General features: G+C 46.4%; 1 protein-coding gene across 1 annotated transcript in view; it reads right to left on the minus strand.

The window, feature by feature from the left end:
• Positions 1–562: 562 nt before the first annotated feature.
• Positions 563–15033, minus strand: part of LOC119382995 (protein unc-45 homolog B) — a 28946-nt gene continuing 14475 nt past the window's right edge. The window contains exons 15-20 of the mRNA XM_037650946.2: positions 14006–14072; positions 12437–12550; positions 9503–9618; positions 8724–8841; positions 5242–5388; positions 563–930 (exon numbers count right to left, since the gene is read on the minus strand). Of these exons, the coding sequence (XP_037506874.1) occupies positions 643–930; positions 5242–5388; positions 8724–8841; positions 9503–9618; positions 12437–12550; positions 14006–14072 (850 nt within the window). The 3' untranslated portion in view covers positions 563–642. The remainder of the gene's footprint in view (positions 931–5241; positions 5389–8723; positions 8842–9502; positions 9619–12436; positions 12551–14005; positions 14073–15033) is intronic.

The raw sequence follows: 15033 nt of genomic DNA on the forward strand, positions 1-15033 counted from the left end.
ATGAAACGATGAGAGGGTAATTTGTTCATTTAACCTTGAATTGGGGCTTCGCGGCAGTGCAGATTTCTCCTGGAAAGGTGCATTCACGATACAGCACCCTTCCGCTGCAGTGAAACCACCTTTACAGGAGGAATACATGCGGACTAATATACACCTATTTGTTCATTTCACATACTTCGAAATTTCCAATAATTTAAATTCAAATCAAAGCGAATTCGAATATTCGAAGTGCTCAAATATTCGAACAAGCTTACTTAAAATACACCATTCATGGCAGTAGTAAAAACTATGATGCATTTTTTTAATTGACTGATCAAGAGCAGCCTAAAAACAACGAAAGCAAATTAAATTGTGGGGCTTAATGTGCCAAAACCGCAATAATTACGAGGCACACCACAGTGGGGGAGTCCAGGATCCTTGAGATGTACCTAAGTCTAAGTACATGAGTTCTTGCATTTTGCACCCCCATTAAAATGTAGCTGCCATGGCCGAGATCATACCCGCATCCTCACCTTAGCCTCTAGGCTACCGTGGCAGTTAGGAACAACCAACAAACCGTCTCTTTGTAAAGTTACGTACAAAATGAGTTTATTCTCTCCAGTCTTCGACGTCTTCCACATGTCGTCGAAATCGTGAAACATTTTACTGGACGTCGTCGCCTTCGGCGGGCTGTTCGGACTTCTCTATGAGTTTCCACTCCTCAGCCTTCTTGAGCGTTTCCTGCGCCAGCTTCTTCACCGTCTCGCTGCTGGCCGTTCCTTCAATCTGGCTGACTGCGAGCAGGACTTCCAGTACCTTAGTGTCGACCAGCTTCTCTGCCACCTCTCGCGTGGAATGCACCAGGTTGTGCAGGATGCAGATGCCACGGTGCTGGAGGCCCTCGTTCTGGTGAGCCGCCAGGCCACCAAATATGTCCTCCCAGTCCTTAACCTGCGTGTTTTTTACAAGCTCATTCCTGTAGCAATCGACACAGAGCTGAGCATAAGTCCGCAAAAAAAAGTGGAGCTTGCTTGGACTCACTCAAGAAATATATTTTGCACTTGGGGCCCACTCGGATTTGGGCTCAGCAAAACTTTCCTCATCCGTACTCGCTCGAACTCGGACTCTCCAAAATATTACTCAGCTGGACTCACTCAGACTCGGATCGAGCCGCGAGTTTGAGTGAGTCGACTAATGAGTGAGCTTGCCGACATATGGAGCTGAGTGCCCATTCGCAACAAGTGTAAAGAACAGTCTGTTAATCATCAGTGAAGACTAAAGATAGAAAATTTAGGAAATTAAGAACACCTACTTGAACATGCATGCATATTGTGGGGCTCCTATGCCAAATTAAACTGTTAAAAACTTGGAAGAATGCAGAGGAAAGCCGTTCGATAAATTTTGTTTCTAGATTTTCAGAGTTGACTCACACTTAGAACTCAGGGTTCCATCTTTTAAGTGGGTTACATGCAGCAGAATATACCTATTTGTTCATCTCAAATACTTCCAAACTCAGTGATGCTACCGAAGACTTCTGATTTGGAGCAATTTTTGGAGCAGCAAAATTTCCGTTTTGGAGCACTTTGGAGCAGCAAAAATTTTCATCTTGGAGCACTTTGGAGCAGATAATTTTGCACCTGGGAGCACTATGGAGCAGCAAATTTTACATCCTGGAGTGCAATACAGAAGCATATTGCATTAACATTCAAGCCCCTGAATATTATTATGGGGCTCTTATGAACGCTAGAAATATTTCGATTCATTGCAAATCTCATGGAAAAAATCATCTCAGGAGAACTCCATACTTCACTCGCTAATGAAAAAATAAGGGCTCATGCAGTTGAGTGTTTTGGATTAACCTCTTCGGCGATTATTTTCTACACTAACAAATGAACAGAATGCCGAATCAATAAAATTACATTTTATGAAATGACACTCTAAGTACATCTATGTGGTTATCAGCAGACGTGGTAGACAAACGCCGTGATGTACAGCAGTGCCTCAATGCCAAAGAGCCACACTGTCGCTAATGCATTCCCCTAAGAAAACTCCAACGCCAAAGCCAGGTTCTTTTTCTTCTCGATCGACGGGTAGATCTTCCCCCTCCCTCTCTGCAAGCTTTCTGCACCTCACCTGGTTTTGCGCTAGCTCCATGATCGACGCACCGATCACGGAAGCAGTGTAAAGCGACAATGTCATGTGATGACGTCATCACGTGACATCACGATATATGACGCCATGATGACGTCACAAGCTTTGACGATCTATCACGTGGTGATGACGCCATCACGTGATTATTTTTTGCATCAATCGATTGACGCCGCCGACAGTCAATTTTCGTGTTTGAGAAAGCATCTAAGGCTTTCGCATTAATATTGCGTATTGAATGTTAACAGCCTGGCCGTTAACAGCCTGGCCGTTAACAACCTGGCCTTGCATACCAAACTGTCCTCCACCATGTCACCTCTGTGCCATGCGCGAAACAGCTTCGCTTATCATCCACTTCACAGAGTGAAATGGCTCCTCAATTTTTTTTTTAATTTTTATTGTGATAGCGATTATATGGACACTCTCGGCGGATTTTTGCCGTTGCCATCGCCGTAATTTTCCGTATAAAGTGCAAATTAATAACATCACCACGCGCATTCTAGCCGCGGGTAAAAGCTCGCGAGCACTGGCGACGAACGCGGTTGAAGCGGCTGTCTGTCTCCGTCGCACGGAGAGCGCATGAGATAACATCTTCCCGCATGCGGGCCTGCTGTCGATTGCTCACCAAACAGAGAGGAAACGCTCCGCCCGTCTTTCGTAAAGAGCACGAAGGGACGCCAGGGGAGCGGAGGGGGGGGGGGGGACCGCATCGTTCGGCGGGCGCAGTCGCTTGCGCGCGCGCTATCTCGAGGGATCAAGAGACGGTTCGTAAACTTGCTGTGCTCTCAACGCTTACTTCGCGTTTAGAGAACTCAGAGCACGAAAACGCTTCGGTTCCTGGGGCGGCCATATTCCCTTAAAGGGGTCATGAACCACTTTTCCAAGTAATGATCTAATGACCTTAGTATCGGAGTTTACTGCCTCCCGAATCGATTGCCGCAAAAATTTCTCGAATCCGTCAAGAATCAGCGGATTTACGGGGGTTTGGCGCACGCTCTCAGCGCTTTCTCTCTTTTCTCGTGCCGACGAGCGCACTGGAAGCTAGACAGGGAGGGATGGCACGGGGGTAAGAAGTTACGTCAGCACGCGTCATGAAACGCGATCGCTCTCCCGCTGTGATTCACATGCGCGAGTGCGGCTACCGTGTAAAGTTAGCAGACTGAGGAGTGCGGCGCGGGCAAGTGGCGGCACCCCGTGGCAAAAGCGCATCTCATCCGGCTATCGGCCAATAAGCATGCTATGTCTCCGCGACGTCAACGTGCAGACGCCCCGCCCACGGACGAGAGTGAGAACCGGCCTCTGTTTGAAAAGAGGGCGCCTGAGGAAACGGCAACTTCGCGCTCCGCTTGTGGCCTTTACGCGGCGCGCACGACTGTAATATTTGGCAGAGCAGTTCATAGCCGTGTCAGCTTTCCGCAGGTTGTGTTTTTTCAACAAGCCCAATTGGTGCTTCATGACCCCCTTTAAACCAGCGTTTTGTTGAGTTACGCGAGATAGGATCCAAAAGAGTTAGCTGTTAGCCTTACTTCGTTTAACAATACAATTTGTTGGTATCGCATTCATTGCTTCGCCCTTAAGCGAAACTGGTTTTTTTTTAACGTCAGCGATTGACCCTCGAAAGCGAGGGGCGGACGTGTAACATGGCGTAGCCGCTTCACTGTGGGCCCTCAGCGACGGGCCCGCTACTGACAGCTGCGCATTTGCGGCTGCTCCGACCAGGAGAAATGCTTTTATTGATGAGATTACATTTTCAAAAAAAGCAAGCAAAAATTAGAATTGGAACTCTAGCACGTGAGCTCGAAAGGGCAGGGCTTTTTAGGGGATATTTACCGCAGAATGATTACAAACTCTGATGTGCTGGTGGAAGGAATTGGGAAAAGGCTCTTCTGGATGAAGATCCATGGATAAAGTGTATCTGAGGAAAAGTGTCAACGCGTTCCCACTGTTCGCGTGCTCTTACATAAACGCGAAGCAAGGAAAATTCGATATTGTTCCATATATCTACTGCTAGCGATCTCAGATTTCATTCCGCGATGTCCAGAAACAGAAGCGAGACATTTCAGCGGCACGCATGTAGTTATTACTTAACATTACTTTCCTTGCGTGCCGTGTGACGCTTGAAACGAGCTATCAGCAGCGTTTCTGGAACAGACGACGTCCGCCGATGAATCCCCGTCGCACTTTCTTGCTACCGATAGGCCTAGACGTCACGAGCCTCTGCGGAGAGCGCGTTTTGCTGTCGAGCCGACTTGCAGAACAGAAGCTGCGTCGACACCGTGCATGGCATCGTGGCTTACTCGGGACGCACGCGCGAGCGCTATTTATTCAGCGGAATAATTCTTGGTCCATGGTTGCGACTTTGGCAGCCCCAAGATCAAGCTGCCCATGTTCGACGCGCCGGCGGTGCGATTGCCGATGATAGACACCCCCAAACCCGAGATTTTGGCGCAGTTTGGCGCAATTTTGGTCGATATTATCAGGATGGCGCAGTAAATACAATATGGCGCACTTTGGCGCAGTTGGCGCAGGAGTGGAATCACTGCAAACTTTAAATTAATGTCGAAGCGAATGCAACAACTGTAATATGCGACTGAATATTCACACAGGCCTATTCAAAAAGCAGCTGCCAGAAACTGGCTGAACAAAGCATATTGACGAAATTTAAGGACATTTGAGGGCCTAAAAAAATTTAAGAATTTTCAAGGCCTTGAAAATGCTATCATAAAATTCCAGGATTTTCAAGGGTCTTGGACCACTAAAAACCCCGATTATGAATTTATATGAACAAATGGTATACAGTCATTAGCCTTGTGCAGAAAAGAAATTTCACGTAGAATTTCCTCCTTTACTTATTAACAACAAACTAACCAACTAATTATCAATCCCTCACTATATAGTATTAAACCTTCAGCACCTAGACACAACCGGCACCACGAACTCCACACTTTGGCCCCACACTATTTTGCACAAACTGAAGTGTTCAGATATTCATCTTTCCTTTTGAACTATTAATGAGAACTGTAAATGGCAAGTTGCTGATTTCTGTCTGCTCTACAAGTACCGTAAGACAGCACGTGGTTAGTCTTGCACAGTCTTTCAGGACGACAGGCTTACCTCCACCACTTTACGACAGGCTTCAGTGCTGACTGATGTAAGCATGGCTAATGCTCCAGCAGCAGCTAATGCCGTGTCATAGTCTTCATCCTCCAGGCACAACGTGAGGTACTTCACCCGATCACCTTTCTCGTATATTGCGACCACCTGCCAAACGTATTGCTCGTAAGGTGTGGTAGTTATGAAAAGAAGAGAAGCACACAATACTAGCAACGCAATTCAATGCTCATTCTTCTAATCTAAAATAAAGCATGTCGTTCATAAATGCTATATGAAAAGGCAGAGTCAGCAGCAAACGTAAGCATAAGTAAATCCGACTGCTATTACAGTTGTCATTTGATTTGTTGCAGACGTAGAACACATGTATCTGTATCATTGGACAAAATTCCCTTTTCTTAACATGACTGCATTATGTTTGGTCTGCATGGCTCAATAAAACAATATGTATCGTAAGTTTGGCAATACCAGTCCATAGCTGTAGGGCAGTTCACTCCCCTGATGGCAAGGTGCACGTGGAATGATGTCTTTTTATTTACGCCATACAAACGAGGAAAGCAAGGATGTCTAGTACTTTATTGAAGAATGTCATGAAGAGGTATGATGTTTTTGCGAAACTTAGGCGAAAAAGAAGGCAGTGGTAAGTATATAGGAATTTCATTTTTTAAAGTACCAAACTTGCAAGTAATCTTGCTGAAAAAAAAAATCGAGAGAAATGATGAACTCGACATTTAGTTGAGTAACTGCTGCACTGATTCCAAGAAAAGTGCAGGAGAAACAAAGGTCTTTCTATAAAAATAAAATTTTCTTGAATTGTGAAGGTGGGTCAGATGCCTTTATTCATGTCTATCATAAAGAAAGAAAAACATAAGAAAAAGAAAACTTTCCAACAAAAGGTAGCTGAACTTGCAGTCTCTACCGTATTTACTCGCGTAAGGATCGCACTCGCGTAATGATCGCACCCCTAAATTTTGTCGTCTAAATTCGATTTTTCTTTTTCCCCGCGTAATGATCGCACCCCGAACTTGCTGCATCGATATGTCGTGTGCCAAGTCTAGCCAATGATCATCGCGTTTATCATCTGTCGAATGTTGCGTTAATAACTCTTCCAAACTCGCCAAGTGAACTGCACGCACCAAACATATTCGTAATTTTTGCCCACCGTTGGCGGAAACGTGCCATTTAGGATTGCAGTAAAGGCAAATGCCGCAGTTTTCACTGAATGCCCGCCATGTGTTTTATGTCTGTGGCAGCTGAACGCGCCCATCTTTGTTTCTGTGATCTGAAAGCAGGCATCACTACGCTAATGCCGTAAATTTACTGATTTAAATAAAAGCATTCCTTATTTAGACAGAAGAGACTGTTTTGACGCGCGTGACATACTCACAACCACCGTGACTGACGAAAAGAAGAAAAAAAAATGCGGTCGCTTCGCTCTGTGGGCCGCCATGTTTGTTTTGCTATCCCTCACTGTTACAGCGGCGGCCGCCTGTTGGTCGACCTGTTGTCATCCCGCAGCAACAAGCTGCCGACGCATTCCCATAATTCCTGAAAAAGCCGTGTCGCCGCCATCCCAGTCGCTCGTCACGGCGTCACTCGACACCACGTTTTTTTGGCTGTGCTTTGTGATCGTCTGTTGAAGCACCGTTTCACCATGGGGCGGTATGCGAGCTTTACTGCCGCGTTCAAGCTGAAGGCGCTTGATTACGCGCTAGAGCACGGAAACCGCGCTGCCGGCAGACATTTCGGCGTCGACGAAATCCGGATCCGATATTGGAAAAAACAGCGCGAGAAGCTCATGGCTACGAACAGCACGCGCCGGGCTTTCCGCGGACCCAAAACGGGCAAGTTCCCTGACATCGAAAAGGCAGTCCTCGAATACGTGAGGGACATGCGCAAAGACGGTTGTGCCGTGTCGTTAGACATGGTACGGACGCAGGCGCGCACAGTTTCCCGAAGGCTGGGAATAGCCACAAAGGACTTCCACGCCAGTTCCGGCTGGACGACACGCTTCATGCGGCGGAATGGACTGTCGCTGAGGCGGCGGACGTCGTGCCAGCGACTTCCATCCGCGTACGAAGACAAAGTGATCGATTTTCACAGGTTCGTCACGAGGATACGCCAGAAGAACGGTTTCCTGCTGTCACAGATAGGCAACGCCGACCAAACGCCGTTGACGTTTGACATGCCTCGAAGCACTACTGTGAACGAGAAAGGTGCTCGAAGTGTGCTCGTGAAAACGTGTTGTGCGGAGAAGCAGCGGTGCACCGTGATGCTCGCAGTGACGGCAGACGGGTGGAAGCTGCCGCCGTACGTGATTCTGAAGCGGAAAACAATTCCGAAGGGAAACTTTCCCCGTGGCATCCACATCCGCGCTCAAGCAAAAGGGTGGATGACGGCAGACCACATGGTCGATTGGATCAAGACGGTTTGGGGGCGAAGAGCAGGAGCGCTTCTGCTTCCTTCACTTCTTGTGCTGGACAGCTTTCGGGGCCATCTCATTGACAGTGTCCGTACCGAGCTGAAGGAGCGGCACACGGAAATCGCAGTGATCCCTGGGGGTCTAACTTCGCTGCTACAGCCTCTGGACGTGTCACTGAACAAACCGTTCAAGGACAACGTCCGGAGGCTGTACGCAGAGTGGATGGCGGCGGGCGACCACGATTTCACGCCAAGTGGCAAAATCAGGAGACCCTCCGTGGAAGTCCTCTGCTCATGGATTCTCGAAGCGTGGAGTACCATTTCCGACGAGGTGGTCGTCAAGAGCTTTAAGAAGACTGGCATTTCCAACGCGCTCGACGGGACAGAAGATGACCGTCTGTGGGACAGTGAAGACACTGCCGATTCCGACAGTGAATCGTGCGGCGACGACACTGACGCCAGTGACGCTTCGGACTCAGAATGAACGTTAGGGGGTCAGAGAGTTCAAAAATAAAAGGGCAGTGTTCCATGCATGTAGCTCCTGCGTAATGCGTGCATTTTATTACAAAGGTAAGCCTTACTCTACTTTTATTTTTGGTTATGTTCATGATAGCTATCGTAAGAATTCAGATTAGCGACTTCTTTGCGTTTTCGGTGCTCAGAATATTGTTTCACGGAAAATTTACCCCGCGTAATGATCGCACCCCGAAGTTGGCGTCAATTTTTTTGAAAAAAAAGTGCGATCATTATGCGAGTATATACGGTATATGACTACATGCGGTTTCATGTACTTTTTAAATTTTCAGCTTTGGCACCTCTTGCCAACTAAGAAACCAAAACTTTAAAACATCGTTCTTTTTTCACCAGTGCATTTTTACTACACTTGCAGCAGTCTGAATGCGCACAGCGGCAGCAATGCCATTTCTCCAGGTCTCCTGGTTTAAAACTCTAGCACTCAAAGCTGCAATTCTTAACAGGCACAAAACACATGTGTGCATAGACAGACACACCCAAAAGAAGTCGCAACACTGCACTAACAAATAATTTTGAATAGTAAGACTTGCCTCTTCACTTTGCATCAAGTTCAGGATGCACTGGGTGGCAGCCCGTTTGAGCATGACATGATCTTCGTAACAATAGTTCTCTATCGTGGTGATGCCTCCATCCTTGATCATGCGGGTCCTGCAGAGATACAACGTTGACAGCTGATGTTAGAAGATGCCACTGTACCCCACACAAGATGTTCATTTCCACAATATTGACAAACACAGTGTCACCTTTCCCTCTTACCTCACCAAGGCTGCAATACGAGACAGCTCCAAAACACAAAGTATTTTCCTTATTAGAAGGTATAGGGTTACAAACTTAAGGCAGTGACAGCTCCGTGTGATTTTCAAAGAGCTCTCCCTCGTTTTTAAAAAAGGTTGTACACACATGGTTTGATACAAGAAGAATCGTCACTGAACAACACTACATGACCTGAAACTTTTGTATTAACCACTTGGGGTTTTTTAATGTGCACTAAATCTAAGTACACCAGCCACTAGCATCTTGCCCCCATGGAAATGCGGCCACTGTGGCCGAGATTTGATCCCGCGGCCTTCGGGTCAGTAGTCAAGTACCATAACCATAAGACCACAACAGCAGGTTGCTTGCGCACTGAAATTTTGGGCATAACCTGCACCACTACTTTAGCTGCATGCAACTGCAAGTTCCCACAAGACAGGGCAGGGATGATCAGATATTCTCCGTCACCTTTTTTATACAGGTAAATCACAAAATTAACAGAAATTGTACAGACTACAGCTAAAGATGATAACATCAGTCTTATTTGTAGGCTTACCTGACACTCTCACTGACTGTAGCAAGATTCGTGAGTGCCATCAGTGCTTCAAAGCCCTGCAGCGCAGAGCAATCTGGGTGAAGCAGGGACAAAAGGGGCCGGACCACCTCGAGAGCCTGTGCAAAGAAAAAAAAAGAGCGTAAAGTCATAACAAATTTGCATTTAGGTTCAGAAACAACCTGTGTGCCAAGTGCGTCATCTGCAGGGCTGTCACGAGTCACTAACAAAGTGATACCGATTACAGTTTCCTCATGTGTGTACTGTGCCATCGTTACCACGGTGAACGCATGCAGCTAATATTTTCAGCACGATGGTATGCCCACCCCTCATTCAAATGTCATTGAGGTATAAGCAAAGGAAAATGAAAGAATGATGGTACGGCTGTATCGCATAACAATGTTGCCTACTTTCCTGTGCAATGATGACTGAACTGTAGTCTACGGAACAAATGCGAACCCTTTCGTTTAAAAGAAATGAATAAGCGTAGTTTTCGGTGCATTTTCCTCTGCCAGTTCCAAGAAAGCTCGTCGGTGCACTTTCTGCTTGGTCCTTCAATTACATGGAACAATATTTGATCGAGCTATTCGTTAGTCAACTGCTTTGCGTTCTCCAAAGTGCAGTTGAGTGCACCTTCCACTGCATCATTATGATGCAGTGGAAGGTGGATTCTGCAAAGTTCATAGTTTATACGAGCACTAACGCAACAAGAAACTAAGAAGACACCGGACACAGTGCTGACTTCCAGCTAGTTAGTTACACAGTGCTGTTATACGTACGAACTATGCATTGCCAACTAGCTCGCCAGCAAAGGTTACTGGGATTCTGCAAGCCACCTCACTGCTCATCACTGGTAATAGAGAAAATGAGTACTTTTAGGGGTTCAGTGCAAAAGAACACAAGGACAAAAGAAGGAATGTATACAGACACTGGCACCAGTGTGTACATTGCTTCTTTTGTCCTTGTGTTCTTTCACGCTCAACCCCTAAATGTACGGCAACCCAACAAGTCCGCATCGCTACCCTCGTCGGAAAGCGAGTCCAGAGTTTGTGACAATGTGCGAGGTCGTTTTCATTACACCCCTCAAACACACAAAGAAAGCAGCGAAGGACCATACAATCAGATGTCATTTCTTATCTGACTGCTGCTGCAAGACACATTCACATGCATTGTCTTCAGTTTGATTTCCAAGGCCAATGGTGCAATATTGTGGTAGCATGCATGCTCATTGTTGCTAATATTCTGGCTCGCACAGCTTCCATTAATAAAAAACAGAAGTGTCAGGATCTTCATACCGTAGAGTTTCCTACAATATTTACTAGAGGAAACTGCAGCGCTGCGATCATTCAGCACCATGGGAATGATGAGCAGCGAATGTGTTTGACTAGTCTTCGTGCTTGTGGCTTCGAACATACTTGTGGCATTGTTCAGTGTTGTGTTTTGCCTTTTGTTTCGGATAAAATAATGGCTTGTTGTGAACCTCATGAACTGATTTAAAATGGTGAGCCTAAAAGGGCCAAGGTGGTGAAGTGGGACTGCCGAACTTTTTTTAATAATTACCATATTTAAAGGTCCAAAAGCCACACAGTGCCGAAAAAATGAAGCTTAGACAAACCCATGCACTACCCATCATTCCCGTGCTGGCTGAAGTACCATGCGTTGCAGCTCCTATAGACACTAGTGCCGAAAAAGAAAGCCTCCGACGTACCACACGAGCTCTTATACCTCCGTGTGGGTCAGACCTCCCAGGTGGTTTAACCCGCCGAGAGGAGGTTACGTTGCGGAGGCTTCGCGTTGGGGTTGCACTTACCCCACCCGTGACCACCCTTTGGGCGCAAAACTATCGCGGCCCGTATGGTACATCGTGCCCATTTTGCGACGCCCCAATCAGCGATGTAACTGTCACACACTTATTGTGGACATGCAAGGGTCTACAATTAAGCCATCGTCACCTACGTGCAACAGGCCTCAGGCCTGGCCGACCACCCCACCTTGACCGCTGGATTAGTGGACCTCACCACCGCTCGTTACTGGACTTCATACACGAAGCAAATTTATATGTGTATTTCTGAATAAATATTATGCCTAAGGGCAGACTTCCGAAAAAAAAAAAAAGATATCCCTCTAGTTATTTTTATGAAACTCTATGCTTCATCCACATACAATCGAAAGTTATTGCTACTGCTGTAAAAAGGGTGCTGCAGCACATGGGAGAACGCAGGAAAAGCACACCGCTCGAGGACGCTAGCTGAGGCAAAGGAGGAGAATGTCTCTGTCGAAAGCGGCTCTTCCCTCCCAAGAGCATAGTAACACCACTATTCAATACTATCTCGCTCCTCCAATAATAAAACCATTTGGAAAATTCTTTCGGTTAAATACTCCTGTAGGCTTATGCCACAGGAGCAAAAGAAAGAGACGGCTAAACCATAATCGATGCCAGCAGGGAACGCGACCCGTGGCTTCGCGTGCCACAGCTGAGCGCCGTCTTTTTCTTTTCTTGCGGTCATGCACTACCCGAATTGCTCGCTGCCTAAAGGAGGGTGCTACAGGTCCACCCGCGTAGACTGGAAGTCGGAATGTCACGGAAGGCCGTTTGTGGCAGCAAAACAGGCCAGGCATAAATGTGAGGCTTTTTATGGTGGTCTCCAGGTACGCCGGCTTAAGTCAGTCCAGGCTGACTGTGTGGCCGGCTAAACCCTAATCAATGCCAGCAGGGAACGTGAGCTGTGGCTTCACGTGCCACAGCTAAGCGCTATTTTCATTTCCTTTTCTTGCGGTCGCGCGCTATCCGATTTGTTCGCTACCTAAAGGAGGGCGCTACACCCCCTAGACACAACCTTACTACTTCCTATAAGTTAACCAAAATTTGCACTGTGGCCTGGTGAGAGGGGGCCCTTCGGGCTACGACAGCATGTATTCAAAAAGAGTGTGGCTCACCCTCTGACCAGGGAAAGCAACCTCAGGATTGATGGTGATTCCGAGCCGAGCCAAGGCCTGTGCTGCTATCATCTTTCCATTGGGTGTGTTTTCCAGAGCAAGCTTGAGCAGCACCTGCAAGCACACAACACGATAAAACAAGCGAGCCTGTCTACTGGTCAAGTGCTGTGCTCAACAGTCAATGCAATCGTATGATGTCAAAGGTCAATGTGACCGCAAGATAACACAAATGATTGTATTATCATACTGGTTACCGTATTTTCCGGTGTATAAGTCGCACCTTTGTATAAGACGCACCCCCTACTTTTTACGACTTTCGGAAGAAAAAATGATATATAAGACGCACCTTTGTATAAGACGCATCTATTTTTAACTCAGTCGACATGATAAAACACAATGACCCACGCAGAGTACATTGATTGCGAAATGCGTAGTCACGCACGGCACTGAATATCTGTAAGCAGCAGTTTTATTAAGGCGCAGAAAGCCACTATTTATTCTACTGGATTTGAAGCCACATCCTCCGGCGCACTGTCAAAAGTTCTTCCGCCTCGGTTGGCAGCATCGCTGGGTTGCCGTCGTCAGCCTCTGAGTAACTTTTACGCAGCATTGTAAGCACCTTGAAGCACATCGTTGGCACTGCCTGTACTATGGTGGCTACCATACCTTTAGGGCATTACCAGACTTGGCGAGAACACATAAACAACGAACGCGCCGCACGGTTATCACACGGTCGTCGGATACCACCTACACACGCATACAAAACGTAAATGGCGACCGGAAGCCGGAAGCTGCGACTACTGCTGGACTGCAGCGACGTCTCACACGGAAACTGATGATGATGATAATGAAGTGGTACTTTCGCTTTTGTAACTGATATTGTGGGCGCTACAACGTTACAACGGACCAATGTGGTGCTCTTTTTTATTTATTGCCTCAGTTCTGTGGGTTTAATTCTTCGTTTAAGAACAAACAGTACAATGGGGCACGCGACAGTGGTGGCTTTTATTGCGGCCGTAATCTCCGTGGTCGCCGCGCTGCTTGAACAGCAAGTAGCTGACATCTAAGATCGCAGCCGCTTCATTGTTACAAAAAAATTAGATATATTTTTACGAATGCTCTCGAGCTCTGTTTATCGTACTCATAAATTAAATATAAACAAATTGGTCTCGCAGAAGACTTTTTGCGTATATAAGACGCACCGTTGTATAAGACGCACCAGCGAAAATCTAGGAAAAAAGGTGCGTCTTATACACCGGAAAATACGGTATATATGAACTGTATCATGTGAAGTTTGCCTAGTGATCAAATTGAGCTAGATTACTTTTATAAAGGCTTTAATGCTGTTTTAAGAAGTTTAACACACTGAACATCACAGGTTGTAAATTGAACATAATGTTATATGTGCATTCAATGAATTACAACATATGTGCCAAGCACTATGTTGGCATCACAGCATCATAAGGGAACTGCATCAAAATGTATGATACTGAATGAACTTTTTCCTTTACTGTTTGAAGCATCCTTTTACAAATTAAAGAAGAACGGAGTGCAAGCCCTCTGCCTTACCTTTGCTCCGCCTTGCTGAACAACGTGGCCACGGAGCTCCTGATGCTCACATATTGCATTGAATACTCTGAAGAAAAGAAATGAAAGATGATAAACTTTTCATCAATCAGCACATGTTTACACTGCTATTTCAAAAGATACAGTACACACATTAAAAAGTCATAGTTTCGCCTCAAGGGTGAAGCAATGAATGCGAGAGCAAGAAATTCGAATTTGCCAGACTGTCTCGCTAGGCACCGTCTGAGTGCATGAAGTAAGCATGAGATGTCATATGACGGCATTACAAACTTCCTGCGGAAGGATCATATTTCAAACTTGTCGGCAATACCTCTTATTCCTGCACAGTATATGGAATCTCACAAACAACTGTGAAATTTCTTATTTGCTGGCAGCGGTAGACATTTGCCACACAATGAATAACTGCGTAACCCTGAGAAGTTAACATTAGTTGTTTGCTGACCTGGTGACTTCTCAGGGAGCTCACTTTTCTCAGTTCAGTTGCAAGAGCATTCCAAACTGAATGCAAGGTTGAGTGTTCGATCCCAGTGGTGGCATTGCAGCTTTCTCTGCACTTTCTTTCCCTTTGCATCGAACATTGATAAAAGCGCCAAGTTAGAATTTTCCTGAAATAAAAACCATTCTACTTCCTTGAAGGGCCAGTATACAGGCTCTGACTCTTTCTTTACATCTGTGCACAAGACCGCAGCGGTCACATTTTGTGAATATCACAGCACTGCGTGCCGCACAGACGCTCCCTTTAGAAAAACAATTCCCGCGTTCCTCTCCAGTACCTGTCCAGTCCTCCTCCCCCGCGAAGTGACATAAAGTTGCCCATGGGCAACTTTACGTAGCACCGACTTCATCAATTGGTCCTCTGCACTACAATATGGCGACTTGGCCCTGTGGTGATGCGGCTTTGGTCGCGCAGTTGCCATGCTTCCTCACCATGCCGCTCTGACCCGAGTGCAATGTGGAGGAAGCCTTGCTCAGTTGTTGGCTGCGCACTGATTACATAATCACTGATGTCA

This window comes from Rhipicephalus sanguineus, chromosome 2 (genome assembly GCF_013339695.2).
Source record: "Rhipicephalus sanguineus isolate Rsan-2018 chromosome 2, BIME_Rsan_1.4, whole genome shotgun sequence".
Classification (NCBI taxonomy): Eukaryota; Metazoa; Arthropoda; class Arachnida; order Ixodida; family Ixodidae; genus Rhipicephalus; species Rhipicephalus sanguineus.